This window comes from Cherax quadricarinatus, chromosome 25 (genome assembly GCF_038502225.1).
Source record: "Cherax quadricarinatus isolate ZL_2023a chromosome 25, ASM3850222v1, whole genome shotgun sequence".
Classification (NCBI taxonomy): Eukaryota; Metazoa; Arthropoda; class Malacostraca; order Decapoda; family Parastacidae; genus Cherax; species Cherax quadricarinatus.
The window spans coordinates 17,475,911-17,495,594 of NC_091316.1; the positions used below are offsets into that span (position 1 = coordinate 17,475,911).

At 48.7% G+C, this 19,684-nt stretch overlaps 1 protein-coding gene across 2 annotated transcripts in view; it reads right to left on the reverse strand.

The window, feature by feature from the left end:
• LOC128690008 (uncharacterized) overlaps positions 1-19,684 on the reverse strand; it is a 748,983-nt gene that overhangs the window by 438,939 nt on the left and 290,360 nt on the right. For both annotated transcript variants that reach the window (XM_053778498.2, XM_053778499.2), the window contains exon 3: positions 19,487-19,549. In XM_053778498.2, the coding sequence (XP_053634473.2) occupies positions 19,487-19,549 (63 nt within the window). The remainder of the gene's footprint in view (positions 1-19,486; positions 19,550-19,684) is intronic.

Consider the following 19,684-nt stretch of genomic DNA (forward strand, 5'->3'; position numbering starts at 1 on the left):
CCTAAATGCAGAATTTATTCTGAAGTCTTGCAACGACGATACTGTAACTTTATTCCTCCTTAATGCATGTACATTACCCGTTCTGAGGAAATAAATCCTAGATATTAATGCTTGCTGACGTGACACTAAATTAAGACGAGAGAGAATACAACTTGAACAGACTGCAACACGATGGGTTGCTCTGTGACTAAGGAGCAGAGTGTCTGGACCCGGTTAACAGGTTGTAGACGTGGTCTGACAAGTGTCTTCTGCCACACCAATGGCCGCATCAACACCTGCCACACTACTGACCACATCAACACCTGCCACACCAGTGGCCACATCAACACCTGCCACACTACTGGCAAAATCAACACATGCCACACCACTGACCACATTAACACCTGCCACACCAGTGGCCACATCAACACCTGCCACACCACTAACCACATCAACACCTGCCACACCACTGACCACATCAACACCTGCCACACCACTGATCAAATCAACACCTGCCACACCACTGGCCAAATCAACACCTTCCACACCACTGGCCACATCAACACCTGCCACACCACTGACCACATCAACACTTGCTACACCACTGGCCACATCAACACCTGCCACACCACTTGCCACATCAATACCTGCCATACCACTGGCCACATCAACACCTGCCACACCACTAACCACATCAACACCTGCCACACCACTGACCACATCAACACCTGCCACACCACTGACCAAATCAACACCTGCCACACCACTGGCCAAATCAGCACCTTCCACACCACTGGCCACATCAACACCTGCCACACCACTGACCACATCAACACTTGCTACACCACTGGCCACATCAACACCTGCCACACCACTTGCCACATCAATACCTGCCATACCACTGGCCACATCAACACCTGCCACACCACTGGCCACATCAATTCCTGCCATACCACTGGCCACATCGATTCCTGCCATACCACTGGCCACATCAACACCTGTCACTGGCCACATCAACACCTGTCGCAATACTGGCCACATCAACACCCTATTGTTTTGAAATACAATCGTCACTTTTACAAATAACCATAATCTGACGACAGCAAAATCCCAATTAATTCAGAAATATGTTACCAACTTAGTTGCAACGCGCTTATATTATGCATACATATTTGCAATATTAATTATATATTACTGTATTTAGATATATTGTAAGAGACAGTGCCGATGTGGGTCTAAATCTCCAGTAATATGTGTAATGAGAATAACAGTGGGATTGAGAATTATTAATGGTGTGGTGATAGTGGTATGGTTGCAAGTAGTGTGGTGATGGTAGTGGAATGGTTGCAAGTAGTGTGATAGTGGTATGGTTGCAAGTAGTGTAGTGAGTGTAGTGGTATGGTTGCAAGTGGCGTGGTGGCAGTGGTATGGTTGCAAGTGGCGTGTTGCAGTGGTATGGTTGCAAGTACCGTGGTGGCAGTGGTATGACTGCAAGTACCGTGGTGGCAGTGGTATGATTGCAAGTACCGTGGTGGCAGTGGTATGATTGCAAGTACCGTGGTGGCAGTGGTATGATTGCAAGTGCCGTGGTGGCAGTGGTATGGTTGCAAGTAGTGTAGTGATGGTAGTGGTATGGTTGCAAGTAGTGTGGTAGCAGTGGCTTGGCTGCAAGTGGTACAGTGTGGTGTGTACTTCTCCTTTCGTAAGACCACAGTCACAAAATGCAATAACGAAAATATAAATCTTTCCAGTGCTACAGCAGTCACAAATATTTAGGTCCTGCATCAAAAGCTTCCTCGTAGAGTCAAAGAAAGCTCTCCATTCCTGGCTGACCCGCTGAGCTCACACCCCACAAACACTGCTTTACCTCCAGTTCTTCACCCAGGCCAGGAGCTGTAACTCGACCCCATGCAACCATAAATAGGTGAGTACACACACACACACACACACACACACACACACACAGAGGCAAGTGTCTATTGACAAGTGCCTTTGAAATTAGCAACTATTACTGGTACTATTACCACTAATACTGCTACCAATACTACTGATACTATTGCTGCTGCTACTACTACTACTACTACTACTGATACTACTCCTACTGATACTACTGCTACTACTACTGCTACTACTACAACTGCTATTACTACAACTACTACTATATTACTGCTACTACCACCACCACTACCATCACTACTACCATCACTACTACCACCACCACTACTACCACCACTACTACCACCACTACTACCACCACTACTACCATCACTACTACCATCACTACTGCCACCACTACTACCACCACTATCACCACCACTACTACCATCACTACTACCACCACCACTACTACCACCACTACTACCACTACTACCATCACTACTACCACCACTATCACTACCACCACTACTACTATCGCTACCACCACCACTACCACCAACACTACTACCATCACCACTACCACCACCACTACTACTACCACCACCACTATTACCATCACTACCACCACCACTAACACTACCATCACCACTACTACCACCACTACCATCACTACTACCACCACTACTACCACCACTACTACCACCACCACTACTACCACTACCATCACTACTACCACCACCACTACTACCACTACTACCATCACCACTACTACCATCACTACCACCACTACTACTACCATCACTACTACCACCACCACCACTACTACCACCACTACTACTACCACCATCTCTACTACCACCACTACTACTACTACCATCACTACTACCACCACTACTACTACCACCACTACTACCACCACTACTATCACCACTACTACTACCACCACTATCACCACTACTACTACCACCACTACTACTACCATCTCTACTACCACCACCACTACTACTACCACCACTACTACTACTACCACCACTACTACTACCATCTCTACTACCACCACTACTACACTATCACCACTACTACTACCACCACTACCACCACTACTACCACCACTACTACTACCATCACTACTACCAGCACTACTACTACTACCACCACTACTACCACTACCACCACTACTACCACCACTACTACTATCACTACCACCACCACTACACTACTATCACCACTACTACTACCATCACTACTACCACCACTACTACTACCATCTCTACTACCACCACTACTACTACTACCACCACTACTACTACCATCACTACTACCACCACCACTACTACACTACTATCACCACTACTACTACCATCACTACCACCACCACTACTACACTACTACCACCACTACTACTACTACTACCATCACTACCACCACTACTACCACCACCACTACTACTACTACCATCACTACTACTACAACCACTACTACACTACTCACCACTACTACTACTCACTACCACACTATCACTACCACCACTACTACCACCACTACTACTACTACCACCACTACTACTACCATCTCTACTACCACCACTACTACTACCATCTCTACTACCACCACTACTACTACCATCTCTACTACCACCACTACTACTACACTATCACCACTACTACTACCATCACTACCACCACTACTACTACCATCTCTACTACCACCACTACTACTACACTACTATCACCACTACTACTACCATCACTACCACCACTACTACTACCATCACTACTACCACCACTACTACCACCACTACTACTACCATCTCTACTACCACCACTACTACTACTACCACCACTACTACTACTACCACCACTACTACCACCACTACTACTACTACCACCACTACTACTACCATCTCTACTACCACCACTACTACCACCACTACTACCACCACTACTACTACCATCACTACTACCACCACCACTACTACACTACTATCACCACTACTACTACCATCACTACCACCACTACTACTACCACCACTACTACCACCACCACTACACTACTATCACCACTACTACTACCATCACTACCACCACTACTACTACCACCACTACTACCACTACCACCACTACTACCACCATTACTACTACCATCACTACTACCACCACTACTACTACACTACTATCACCACTACTACTACCACCACTACTACCACCACTACTACTACCACCACTACTACCACCACTACCACCACTACTACCACCACTACTACCACCACTACTACTACTACCACCACTACCACTACTACCACCACTACTACCACCACCACCACTACTACTACCACCACTACTACTACTACCACCATTACCACTACTACCACCACTACTACCACCACTACTACTACCACCACTACTACCACCACTACTACCACCACTACTACCACCACTACTACCATCACTACTACCATCACTACTACCACCACTACTACTACTACCATCTCTACCATCACTACTACCACTACCACCACCACCACTACTACCATCTCTACCACCACCACCATTACTACTACTACTATCACTACCACCATTACTACTGCCACTACCACTAGTACCATCACTACCACCACTACTACCACCACAACTACCACTAAGACCACCACTATTACGAACATTACTATTACCATCACTACTACCACCACTACTACCATCACTACTACCACCACTACTACCATCACCATTACCACTACTACTACCATCACTACTACCATCACTACTACCACCACTACTACCATCACTACTACCACCACTACTACTACTACCACCACTACTACTACCATCTCTACTACCACCACCACTACACTACTATCACCACTACTACTACCATCACTACTACCACTACTACTACCATCACTACTACCACCACTACTACCACCACTACTACTACTACCACCACTACTACTACCATCTCTACTACCACCACCACCACTACTACCACCACTACTACTACTACCACCACTACTACCACCACTACCACTACTACCACCACTACTACCACCACTACCACTACTACCACCACTACTACCATCACTACTACCACTACTACCACCACTACTACTACTACCATCACTACTACCACCACTACTACTACTACCACCACTACTACTACCATCTCTACTACCACCACCACCACTACTACCACCACTACTACCACCACTACTATCACCACTACTACTACCACCACTACTACTACCATCTCTACTACCACCACCACCACTACTACCACCACTACTACTACTACCACCACTACTACCACCACTACCACTACTACCACCACTACGTACGTTTACACTTTTCCCTGATACTCTAAAAGTTGTTTAAAATTAAATATTAACAAGATTATGTAGATATATATAACAAGGTTATTACGTAATGATAATGGTAATTATGCATAAGATAAAAATGTTAATTATATTAAATATTTTGGGGTAAATGATAAAAAAACGACATAAAAAATGTTAAAAATTAATGCTGGAATTGCGAATATCAGCATTTTGTGCACGAAATGTTAATGAATAAAAATGAACCTAATAAACTTTCAGATTCTGGTCTGATGCAATTGTAGCGGCGGCGGCGGCGACGACGGCGGCGGCGGCGGCGGCGGCGGCGGCGACGACGGCGGCGACGACGACGGCAGCAGCAGCTGTCGTTATTGTTGCTGCAGCAATATTAGCGTTAAAATATTGTTATGAACGAAGGAAGGATGAAGATGTTAACTACTTCACTGACACTAACAACAGTACCATATTAAACACTCACAATAAAACTGGCAGATAAAATTTGCACCACATTCCTGTGTAAGCCACAAGTCATTGAGAGAAGAGCAGCAGCAGCAGCAGCAGCAGCAGCAGCAGCAGCAGCAGCAGCAGCCTGACACACATGGTTGTGCACGAGACAGGTGCACCCTATACTCAAGTTAGAGAGATTTATCTGATAGTGACAGTTCTTGTGGAAAGAAGGCCAAACACCAATATCCTGCCCAACCCAATATCCTTGCGCATCTGTAGGGCCCACCAGGCCCGTCTCTCCCCCCAGGGAAGTATCAGTATGCCTCATAATTCACAGAAGTCTGCTATAGAACACGCCTGATATAGTCTTATCAGCACGCGCCCAACAACACTCCAACATCGCCCAACCACAAACACAAGGAGGGAGCGTGCTAGGGCATATACCTGGAGGGTGTTCCGTGAGTCAACGCCCCCGCGGCCCGGTCCATACCAGGCCTCACGGTAGATCAAGGCCTGATCAACCAGGCTGTTACTGCTGGCCGCGCGCAATACCGACGTACGAACCACAGCCCGGCTGGTCAGGTACTGATCTGATGTGCCTCTCCAGCTCGTCCTTGAAGACAGCCAGGGGTCCACTGGTAATACCCTTTATGTATGCTGGGGTGAATACGTATAAAAAGCCGAAGAGCAAAAAGAAGAGGGCGTATGTGGGAAGTAAAGAGAGAAAAGGCACAGCAATATTTGGTTAAATCTCCTCTAGTCCCAGGGCAACATCTTCAATCTATGCAAGATGAAAGTTCAAGCAATGACGGAGCTTTAAGGTCAAGGTCGATGATGGACAGAGGCCCAGCCCAGCCTCCGTCATGACCACAAGGGCGACGCCTCCACCGCCACTGCTACTAGCACCTAACACCCTCAACGCTGTCCCTGACCCCGCCCCCGGTGCCGCCACCACTACTAGCACCTAACACCCTCAACGCTGTCCCTAACCCCACCCCTAGTGCCGCCACCACTACTAGCACCTAACACCCTCAACGCTGTCCCTGACCCCGCCCCCGGTGCCGCCACCACTACTAGCACCAAACACCCTTAACGCTGTCCCTGACCCCACCCCGGTGCCGCCACCACTACTGGCACCAAACACCCTTAATGCTGTCCCTGACCCCACCCCAGTGCCGCCACCACTACTGGCACCAAACGCCCTCAACGCTGTCTCTCACCCTCCCCCGGTGCCGCCACCACTACTAGCACCGAACACCCTCAACCCTGACCCGGTCCCCGGTGCCGCCGCCACTGCTAGCACCAAATACCCTCAACCCTGACCCAGTCCCTGGTGCCGCCGCCACTACTAGCACCGAACACACTCAACCCTGACCCCGCCCCTGGTGCCGCCACCACTACTAGCACCGAACACCCTCAACCCTGACCCGGTCCCTGGTGCCGCCGCCACTACTAGCACCGAACATCCGCAACCCTGACCCGGCCCCTGGTGTCGCCGCCACTAGTAGCACCGAACACCCTCAACCAGGTAGGTATCAGAAAGGTAGTAAGGAGAGTAATAAATGATAAAAATAATCAAGAAAACAAGGATGACCTCTTGGATAGTCTACCAAAAATATATAAAACATGGGAGCAAGAGATAGTGTATCAAAAAATGCAGAATGTCCATACCACAACAGATGACTCGAAACTATCTAGTCACCCACATGGTGCTAAGCCAGACCCATCCCCCAGTCATAGCACTAATACCCACAGTGCTGGTGCTGGCCCAGGCTCCCCCAGTCATAGCACTAATACCCACAGTGCTGGTGCTGGCCCAGGCTCCCCCAGGCATAGCACTAATACCCACAGTGCTGGTGCTGGCCCAGGCTCCCCCAGGCATAGCACTAATACCCACAGTGCTGGTGCTGGCCCAGACCCAGCCACTGACCCAGACCCAGCCCCAGCCCCCAGCCCCAGTGCTGACCCAGACCCAGCCCCCAGCCTTACTGCCAGCCCAGACTCTCCTAGGGACACTACCCAAACCACCACAAAAACAGTAAATATACAACCATCTAAAACCGTAAATATACAACCATCACTGCACAAGACCGTGGCCCACAGTACAGATGTTGGAGAGGAGTCTCCTCCTTCTTCCTCTACTGGGGAAAGTAGAAGGAATCCAGAACAGGGTGGCCCTGGCTTGGATACTGAGGATTATAGTGCAGTCCCAGAACCTGCAGAAATTGACAACACACCTCCCAACAATTCTCAACCAAAGGTGAATTTGTGCAAATATTATGCTTGGGGCATCTGTAAGCATGGAATAACAGGGGAAAAAAATGGGACATGCAACTTTGACCATCCCAAAAAATGTAGCGACCTCCTGTCTAAAGGAGTGTGTCGTTCTTCTTCCTGTACTTTCTTTCACCCAAAAATGTGCCACTCCTCGGTCCTCCAGAAGCAGTGTTACAACATCGAGTGCCCTGCATACCATCTAAAAGGGACCAGGAGGCACAGACCCCACAAGACAAACAATAGTAGCTACGACAACCCAACTCCAGGTGATTTTTAAGTGGCAGGAAACGAAAAAAGAAAATGGAAGGAAATAACAAAAATAGTCCACCACCTTGGAGCCTTGTTGGACTGGAGGCGCAGCCAGTGGCCACCCATGGCCCTCCAGAATTACAACTACTGATGCCAATAACAAAATCCCCCCAACAAACACAGAATACAACCTCGTTCATATTTGCTAATATACAGGGCCTTAAGCCATCCACCAACAACAAAATACCTTTTATCAGTGGACTTCTAGTGGAGTCTAATGCAATGTTTGCAGCCTTCACAGAGACTCACACAAAAGATCACTTTGACAGTGAAATATGGATAAGTGGTTACAGCCTTTTTAGATGTGACAGAAAAAACAGGCAACAAGGGGGGGTTGGCCTGTATGTCGAAGAGTCCCTTACCTGCACGGAGTTGCTGAACACCACAAATGAGGTAGTTGAAGTTCTATCAATAAAGATCCAGAACCAAAACCTAGTTATTGTGGTTGTATACAAGCCACCAGATGCAACCTCACAACAGTTCAAGGAACAGCTACTGAAAATCGATTACTGTTTGGAAAACCTTCCAGCTCCATCCCCAAACGTCTTACTGCTTGGTGATTTCAACCTAAGGCATACAAAATGGAAGAATGTAGCAAATAATATTATAGTTGAAACAATCCCCGGAGGTAGCGCAGATGAAAGGTCACACACACATGAGCTACTAAGTCTCTGCGAAAAACACACCTTAAGCCAGCAGATAGTGGAGCCAACAAGACTAGAGAACACACTTGACCTTACCTTCACAAATAATGAGAACCTGATAAGAGACATAAGAATATCAAAAACAACTAATTCCGATCACAATCTAATCGAAGTCCAGACGTACATGCATAGGGGTCCTGAACAGCAGAATGCATGTACCTGTGAAGGTGTCTTCACAAAATACAATTTCAACAAGAACATCAACTGGGACCAGGTAAACCATGTCCTAAACGAAACATGTTGGGAAGATGTCTTAAATGACATGGATCCAAACCAGTGCCTTGAAAGGATCAACTTCCTGGTAGCCGAAGCATGTTCTAGGCATATTCCCCTAAGAAAGAAGAAGAGCAGGAGTAAACTGGAGAGAAAAAGACGCTCCCTCTACAGAAGACGACGAAGAGTCACTGAGCTCCTCAGGAGTGCTAGAATATCTGATACACGAAAGGCGCTGACCAGGGAAGTGGAAACTATCGAACTTAAGCTAAATGACTTACAGGAACCAGGACAGGCAGGAGGAGCTTAAAGCTATCAGTGAAATTGAAAGAAATTCGAAATATTTCTTTTCATATGCCAAAAACAAGGCAAATACCACATCTAGTATCAAGCCCTTACTCAGACAGGATGGGACTTACACAGATGACAACAAGGAAATTAGTGAAATACTGAAATCCCAGTACGACTCTGTGTTTAGTGAACCACTAATCAGTCTGAGGATCGATGACCCAAATCATTTCTTCAGGAATGAGCCTCAAAACTCCATAAATGTATGCCAGATTTCCAACATTGCCCTAACTCCAACAGATTTCGAAAAAGCCATTGACAACATGCCTATGCACTCAGCCCCGGGCCCAGACTCGTGGAACACTGTTTTCATTAAGAACTGCAAGAAACCCCTCTTGCGTGCCCTAAGTACACTATGGAGGAGGAGCTTGGACATGGGTGAAATTCCACAGTCACTTAAAACAACGGATATAGCCCCACTCCATAAAGGTGGCAGCAAAGCATTAGCTAATAACTATAGACCAATAGCTCTGACGTCCCACATCATAAAAATCTTTGAAAGAGTGCTAAGAAGCAGGATTGCAAATCACCTGGATTCCCAAAATCTGCACAATCCAGGGCAACATGGGTTCAGGGCAGGTCGCTCCTGCCTCTCACAACTACTGGATCACTATGACATGGCCTTGGATGCACTGGAAGAAAATCAGAATGCAGATGTAATACACACAGACTTTGCAAAAGCATTTGACAAATGCGATCATGGCGTAATAGCCCATAAAATATGTGCTAAAGGAATAACTGGGAAAGTGGGGAGATGGATCTTCAACTTCCTAACAAATCGAACACAAAGAGTAGTGGTCAACAGAGTTAAATCGGAGGCTGCCATAGTGAAGAGCTCTGTTCCACAAGGCACAGTACTCTCCCCCATCTTATTCCTTATCCTCATATCAGACATAAACAGAGATATACACCACAGCACCGTATCATCCTTTGCGGATGATACTAGGATCTGCATGAGGCTGTCATCTGCTGAGGACGCGGTTAACCTCCAAGAAGATATAAACAAAGTTTTCCAGTGGGCAACGGTAAACAATATGATGTTCAATGAGGACAAATTCCAACTACTCCGTTATGGAAAACTGGAGGAGATAATAACTAGAACAGACTATACTACTGACTCCGGCCATACAATAGAGCGGAAAAAATAATGTAAGGGACCTGGGAGTAGTAATGTCTGAGGATCTCACTTTCAAGGATCACAACAGTGCCACGATCGCACGTGCAAAGAAAATGATAGGATGGATAATGAGAACTTTCAAAACGAGAGATGCCAAGCCAATGATGATCCTTTTCAAATCACTTGTTCTCTCTAGGCTGGAATACTGCTGTACATTAACATCTCCATTCAATGCAGGTGAAATCGCAGATCTAGAGAGTGTACAGAGATCCTTTACTGCACGTATAAGTTCTGTCAAGCACCTTAACTACTGGGAACGCTTGGAAGCACTTGACTTGTACTCATTGGAACGCAGGAGGGAGAGATATATCATAATCTACACTTGGAAAATCTTGGAAGGAATGGTCCCAAATCTGCACACAGAAATCACTCCCTACGAAAGTAAAAGACTGAGCAGGCGATGCAAAATGCCCCCAATAAAAAGTAGGGGCGCCATTGGTACACTAAGGGAAAACACCATAAGTGTCCGGGGCCCAAAACTGTTCAACAGCCTCCCATCAAGCATTAGGGGAATTGCCAATAAACCCCTGGCTGCCTTCAAGAGAGAGCTGGACAGATACCTAAAGTCAGTGCCGGATCAGCCGGGCTGTGGCTTGTACGTTGGACTGCGTGCGGCCAGCAGTAACAGCCTAGTTGATCAGGCCCTGATCCATCGGGAGGCCTGGTCATGGACCGGGCCGCGGGGGCGGTGATCCCCGGAATAACCTCCAGGTAACCCTGACCCCGCCCCCGGTGCCGCCACCACTACTAGCACCAAAGACCCTCAATCCTGACCCCGCCCCCGGTGCCGCCGCCACTACTAGCACCGAACACCCTCAACTCTGACCCAGTCCCTGGTGCCGCCGCCACTACTAGCACCGAACACCCTCAGCCCTGACCCGGTCCCTGGTGCTGCCGCCACTACTAGCACCGAACACCCTCAACCCTGACCCGGTCCCCGGTGCCGCCGCCACTACTAGCACCGAACACCCTCAACCCTGACCCGGTCCCTGGTGCCGCCGCCACTACTAGCACCGAACACCCTCAACCCTGACCCGGTCCCCGGTGCCGCCGCCACTACTAGCACCGAACACCCTCAACCCTGACCCGGTCCCCGGTGCCGCCGCCACTACTAGCACCGAACACCATCAACCCTGACCCGGTCCCTGGTGCCGCCGCCACTACTAGCACCGAACACCCTCAACCCTGACCCGGTCCCTGGTGCCGCCGCCACTACTAGCACCGAACACCCTCAACCCTGACCCGGTCCCTGGTGCCGCCGCCACTACTAGCACCAAACACCCTCAGCCCTGACCCGGTCCCTGGTGCCACCGCCAGTACTAGCACCGAACACCCTCAACCCTGACCCGGTCCCCGGTGCCGCCGCCACTACTAGCACCGAGCACCCTCAGCCCTGACCCGGTCCCCGGTGCCGCCGCCACTACTAGCACAGAACAACCTCAACCCTGACCCGGTCCCCGGTGCTGCCGCCACTACTAGCACCGAACACCCTCAACCCTGACCCGGTCCCCGGTGCCACCGCAACTACTAGCACCAAACACCCTCAACCCGGACCTGGTCCCCGGTGCCGCCACCATTACTAGCACCGAACACCCTCAACCCTGACCCCACCCCCGGTGCCGCCGCCACTACTAGCACCGAACACCCTCAACCCTGACCCGGTCCCCGGTGCCGCCACCACTACTAGCACCGAACACCCTTAACCCTGACTCCGCCCCCGGTGCCGCCACCACTACTAGCACCGAACACCCTTAACCCTGACTCTGCCCCCGGTGCCGCCGCCACTACTAGCACCGAACACCCTCAACCCTGACCCGATCCCCGGTGCCACCGCCACTACTAGCACCGAACACCCTTAACCCTGACTCCGCCCCCGGTGCCGCCACCACTACTAGCACCGAACACCCTTAACCCTGACTCCGCCACTATTAGCACGGAACACCCTCAACCCTGACCCGGTCCCCGGTGCCGCCACCACTACTAGCACCGAACACCCTTAACCCTGACCCCGCCCCCGGTGCCGCCGCCACTACTAGCACCGAACACCCTCAACCCTAACCCGATCCCCGGTGCCACCGCCACTACTAGCACCGAACACCCTTAACCCTGACTCCGCCCCCGGTGCCGCCACCACTACTAGCACCGAACACCCTTAACCCTGACTCCGCCACTATTAGCACGGAACACCCTCAACCCTGACCCGGTCCCCGGTGCCGCCACCACTACTAGCACCGAACACCCTCAACCCTGACCCCGCCCCCGGTGCCGCCACCACTACTAGCACCGAACACCCTCAACCCTGACCCCGCCCCTGGTGCCGCCGCCAGTACTAGCACCGAACACCCTCAACCCTGACCCCGCCCCTGGTGCCGCCGCCAGTACTAGCACCGAACACCCTCAACCCTGACCCCGCCCCTGGTGCCGCCACCACTACTAGCACCTAACACCCTCAACCCGGATCAGGTCCCCGGTGCCGCCACCACTACTAGCACCGAACACCCTCAACCCTGACCCCGCCCCCGGTGTCGCCGCCACTACTAGCACCGAACACCCTCAACCCTGACCCGGTCCCCGGTGCCGCCACCACTACTAGCACCGAACACCCTCAACCCTGATCCCGCCCCCGGTGCCGCCGCCACTACTAGCACCGAACACCCTCAACCCTGACCCCGCCCCCGGTGCCGCCGCCACTACTAGCACCGAACACCCTCAACCCTGACCCCGCCCCCGGTGCCGCCACCACTACTAGCACCGAACACCCTCAACCCTGACCCCGCCCCCGGTGCCGCCACCACTACTAGCACCGAACACCCTCAACCCTGACCCCGCCCCCGGTGCCGCCACCACTACTAGCACCGAACACCCTCAACCCTGACCCCGCCCCCGGTGCCGCCACCACTACTAGCACCGAACACCCTCAACCCTGACCCCGCCCCTGGTGCGGTAACTGAGAACACAGCAAATGTCCAGGCTAATATAAGTCTAGTCTTCCGGTGGACCACTGAAAACAATATGATGTTTTCAGTGGTCCACTGGAAGACTAGTTTCTCTATTATGGAAAAGAAATGAAGATTGAAAACTAGAACTGACTGAAGAACAAAAAGGCACAATAAACAAATAACCCGCATACAGGACAGAGGAGCGACGACGTTTCGATCCAACTTGGACCATTTACAAAGTCACACGGATTATAAAACACTCAAACTACTCAATAAACAAGAGGAAGGAAGGTGAGGGACTCAGGAGTGATAGTGCCAGACAATATGACGTACATGTACCACAACAACGTCACTCTCACAAATACAAGAAAATGATAGGCTTAATAACCAGAAGTTTCAAAACAAAAGATGCCAAGCCAATGATGATATTCATAAAGTCACTTGTTCTCTCTAGACTGGATTACTGCCGCACATCTTTTCATGTTCACAGAATCTTCGCTGCCCGTATGAATTCGATCAGGAACCTAAATGAACTGTACTCCCTGGGAAGTAGGTAGGATAGATACATATTACTTTATGCCCGATTTTTTTTTTTTTTGACTGGTTTCAAATCTACACACCGAAATTACTACCCTTCGAGAGAAAGAAGCTCGGCAGAGTTCAAAATACCCAGTGGTAAGCAGGGATGCAAAGAGTACACCACAAGATAACTCATTATCTATTTTCAAGAGAGAACTTTTCAAGTTCCTTATTTCAGCTCTTGATGTACCGAACGGTTGGTGCAGCTAGTACCACCAGCCTGGCTGAAAATGCCATCAACAGGGATGCCTGGTCGGCTACCGGGCCAGAGGAGCGGCGGCCCCTGGAATCGTCTTCAGATAATCTTGTCGTAAGAACCATCACCTGCAGGTGTCAGGCAAACGCAGCTTGGGGCCCAATCCCTCACTGCGGAGGAAACTTTGTGTTTAAGTACCCAGAGTTATTGCCCGTGTGAAGGTGCGACGCGGGGTGAAAGAGGTGGTGGTTGCTAATAATGGTGGTAGTGACTAGTAATAATGGTGTTATTGGTGTTAGTGATGGTGGTGATGGGTGCAATTTACCCCCTGGTGATAATTTCAGGGATCATCTAGGAACACTGAGCTCCGTGGTCCAGGTAACTTTACACCAGGTACCTGGTTAATGGTTTGATCATTTAGACTATTAGTGCTTGCAGCACACAACCAGGACACAGGTACTACAGGATGGCTGATCATGAAGTTGGAGGTATTTGTCAGATTCCCTCTTCGTAACACGGCTATCTAGTTTTTCCATATATTTGAAGAGAAGCTTTGTGACGCTGTGGGTCCTTCATGGTATTTGTTATGTGATAGTGGCGGTGATACTCTTATGACCGGTTTCACCATTTTTTTTTTTAACCTCACAACTCAGCCTGGGGCCAGAATTCTCTGGTGATTATCTGTTCAACAAGGCTGATGCTGTTGATGGCCCTCTGGCTCATATATCCATTATAGTGTGTTTGATCTAGCACCTGACAGACGTAATGATCGTGTTTCCTAACTTCTACTTATCTATCCGGCCATGCTTCGTATATCAGCTGTCTGCAGGTTAAACAGTGTTTGACCACCAATACGCACACACTGTTCCCTCACTGTGACTACAGTGCCCCTGCCTTCCATACAACCTATTTTACACTTCTAGCTTTGATATATATCTTTCATGAGTTTCAAAAGTCTTACTACTCTCGGAGCCCGGCCATGGGCCAGGCTCGTCTGGTGCTAGCCTGGTCAACCTGGCTTTCGTTGTTGGAGGCCTGCTGCCCCACATATCCATCACAGCCTGGTTGATCTGGCACCAGGTGAAGATACCGTTCCAGATTCGAGCCTGTAAATACTCAATGAGCTGAATAACCGACATATAATAATAATAATAATAATAATAATAATAATAATAATAATAATAATAATAATAATCACCTACATGGTGAAACAGAAGCCTCATACTGACATATTTATATACTTTTACGCGTATTTAGCTTCGTGTTAACGGAAAGGTTTAGTTAACTATATTAAAATCGTCAGGTTTGTGTATTTAGTGATATTTATTTTTTTTAATATAAGAGTAGACCGGCTGTATGTGCAAACAAGCTGTTGTGCTTGCAAACTGTTTGTGCATGTTTTAGTACTGATGACGAATATGACACTCCAGAATGTTTACATAATAAATTAAGATGCTTACCACGTCTGTGGCATTCCTGTTCCTCATCTGTCTCAGTTTCAAGAGGATAATCTATTTATGAAGTGTGTTTGTGTGTGTGTGTGTATATATATATATATATATATATATATATATATATATATATATATATATATATATATATATATATATATATATATATATATATATTAGGTAGAAGATAACATACGACTCACAACAGTTGGTTAACGTATAAGTATCTATTTTTAATACTAGGTGGGCAGGAGCAGCTGGGGTGTAGAGAAACCGGCCCCTATTCTTTCTCGCTGCCAAGGATTCGAAACCGGGACCTTGCGGTAAAGAAGCGAATCCCTCACCAATAAACTATCCGGCACGCTTTGAGAAAGAAAATGAGGAGGGGAAAAAGGATGGCGCGAGGGAAAAAGGAAAAAGGGGAAAGTGAAAGTGAGGGGTGAAAGGAAGGTGAAGGGGAAAAAGAATGTGAAGGGAAAAATGAAGGTAGAAAGCATTCTACCTAGAATGTGTTTCGAGGGTCAACGCCTCCGGTGGATGACCTGATCGACCAGGCTGTTAGTACTAGCCGTACGACGTCCAACGCCTGTACCACATCCCGGCTGATCATAAACTAACTTGAACTTATCCAGTTCTATTTTTAAGAGACAGGTGGGAGGAAGGAGAGCAGGAGAGAGAAGGGGGGGGCAGGGGCAGGGAAGACGGGTCAAACAAGGGCTTACAGTTAACAGACTGCGAAGAAGTATGGCTCAGTTAACGTCATGTCAAACACTGTAGAGGTGTTGTGGCTACAGCGGCGGCCTATGTGACCTCTCATCAATATAAACACGGGTGTGGTGGCCACCTGACCACAACCGTGAAGGTAGTGTAGCCACCCACCCACTACCCTGAGCTCCATAGAACTGGCAGCACTTATATGTAGGAGATTTTAGGGCTGAATAAATGGTCCTGGAGGTTATTCCGGGGATCAACGCCCCCGCGGCCCGGTCCATGACCAGGCCTCCAGATGGATCAGGGCCTGATCAACTAGGCTGTTACTGCTGGCCGCACGCAGTCCAACGTACGAGCCACAGCCTGGCTGATCCGGCACTGACTTTAGGTATCTGTCCAGCTCTCTCTTGAAGGCAGCCAGGGGTTTATTGGCAATTCCCCTAATGCTTGATGGGAGGCTGTTGAACAGTCTTGGGCCCCGGACACCTTTGGGTGAACCATGGACTCATCCTGGCATTTTCATTAATCCTGTTACCCTTGGGTACAAACCTCTCCTCAGCTTCCTTGCATATTGTTGTTACATATTCCATCATCTCATTTACTGGCTTCCCTGCCAGTTCTCTGTCCCACTGAACCCCGTTCAAGAAGTTCCTCATTCCCGCGTAGTCCCCTTTCTTGTAGTTTGGCCTCATACGCCCTGGCCTTCCTGCTTTCCCCTCCACTTGTAACTCTACTGTGTATTCGAAGCTTAAAACCTTATGATCGCTGGCCCCAAGGGGTCTATCATATGTGATGTCCTCAATATCTGCGTTACTCAAGGTGAATACTAGGTCCAGTCTCTCTGGTTCATCCTCTTCTCCCTCTCTGGTAGTGTCCCTTACGTGTTGGTACATGAAATTTTCCAGTACCACCTCCATCATCATAGCCCTCCATGTATCTTGGCCCCCATGTGGCTCCAAGTTCTCCCAATCGATTTCCTTGTGGTTAAAATCACCAAAGATCAGTAGTGTGTGTGTGTGTGTATGTGTATGTGTGTGTGTGTGTGTGTGTGTGTGTGTGTGTGTGTGTGTGTGTGTGTGTGTGTGTGTGTGTGTGTGTGTACTCACCTATTTGTGGTTGCAGGGGTCGATTCATAGCTCCTGGCCCCGCCTCTTTGCTGATTGCTACTAGGTCCTCTCTCTCCCTGCCCCATGAGCTTTATCATACCTCGCCTTAAAACTATGTATGGTTCCCGCCTCCACTACGTCACTTTCTAGGCTATTCCACGGCCTGACAACTCTATGATTGAAGAAATATTTCCTAACATCCCTTTGATTCATCTGAGTCTTCAACTTCCATTTGTGACCTCTTGTGTCTGTGTCCCTTCTCTGGAACATCCAGTCTTTGTCCACTTTGTCTATTCCGCGCAGTATTTTATATGTCGTTCTCATGTCTCCCCTGACCCTCCTGTCCTCCAGTGTCGTCAGGCCGATTTCCCTCAACCTTTCTTCGTAGGACAATCCCCTTAGCTCTGGGACTAGTCTTGTTGCAAACCTTTGCACTTTCTCTAATTTCTTGACGTGCTTGACTAGGTATGTGTGTGTGCGCGCGTGAGCGCAGCTTTTATGGAGGAATAACCTCCAGGTAACCTCCAGGTAATAACGTACCACTTGTAATTTCAAGGGCTCGTCGCCCCCGTCGGCCAGGTGGTGACGCTTAGCCACTACTTGCTAGTCGTCGCTGTACCGAGCCCGCGTAGTAGGAACCACAACCCAGCTAATCAAGAACATATTTTAGAAACCCATTAATTTCTTCAAGCCAGGGATCTCTTTGTTTCAGACAGGTTTGGATCCTTCATTGTCGATTTATCTCGCAGTATGCCTACTGCAACCTTGTTTTTCATTAAGTGTATCAGTTCATAGACTTTAAATCAAACTGACTACACCTGGCCCATGGCCGAGCTCCAAGAATACTGAAACTCTCGAACTCTTCAAAGGTATACCTTAGCAAATGGTAGTTACCGATATAGGCGCTACTGGTACAGGTGGTATCAGTAATGCTTATGATGGTACAGTACTAGTAACAATTCTGTTGGCACCGGCACTGACGGTACTAAAGTCCAGGTTTGATCGCCGGCCTATTCGGCAAACTGTTATCCATACTGGTTAAAGAATAGAAGGAAGACGACTCCATTGTCAACACAAGGAAGATTAGCCAGCCACGGCAAGAAAAGTAACTTGATCCGACAAACATGAGAACTAACCCACAAGTTACCTCACCCACCACACGTCAGGAGTAACCCACTACACACAACACGTCAGGACTAACCCGCTACACACAACACGTAAGGACTATCGGACTACACGTCAGGACTAACCCATTACACACAAGTTACCTGACCCACCACACACACACAAGACCTAACCAACTACACACAAGATGACCTGACCCTCCACACACACATGACTGGACCCAACACACAAATGACCTGGCCCATCATACACATTGTCCCGTTGGGTTCGGTAACGTGGATTGGGTAAAGGACACTCACATAGGCAATAATGGAGTATAATTAAAACGGAATATATGGGAAGTACCTAACCTGACCTGCCTCTCTGCTCTCTATCCTTACGACTGCCTCACGAGATGGTTCCTAGGGGTGACCGGCGTTTAAAACATGCTAAAGTCAGCTGTAACAGTGAATAACAAGTGATTCACACAGACGGTTGGTAGTGAGTCACTAGTGACACTGGTGACTGGTTACTGGTATGGTACTACTGAGAACATGACCTAACCTATCACGCACACAACCTGACCCAACACACACATGACCTGATCCTACACACAAATGTCCTGACCCTCCACACACACACACACACACACACACACACACACACACACACACACACAAATGACCTGACCCAACGCACACATGACCTGACCTACGAATGCATGAAAAATGAAGACTTACCTGTCTCGGTAATTTCTATGACCTTGGGAGACGTTCTGGCGAACGCGATGAACCCGCCGCCCACTGTGGAAAGACAACAACACTGTTAGTAAACGGCAAAGGTGTTATAACAATGATAAACGTGGTATTATAAAGTTGCTATGATAATATGGGCAAAAGGTACTATGATAACAGCGAAAGGTGCTATAACAAGGATAA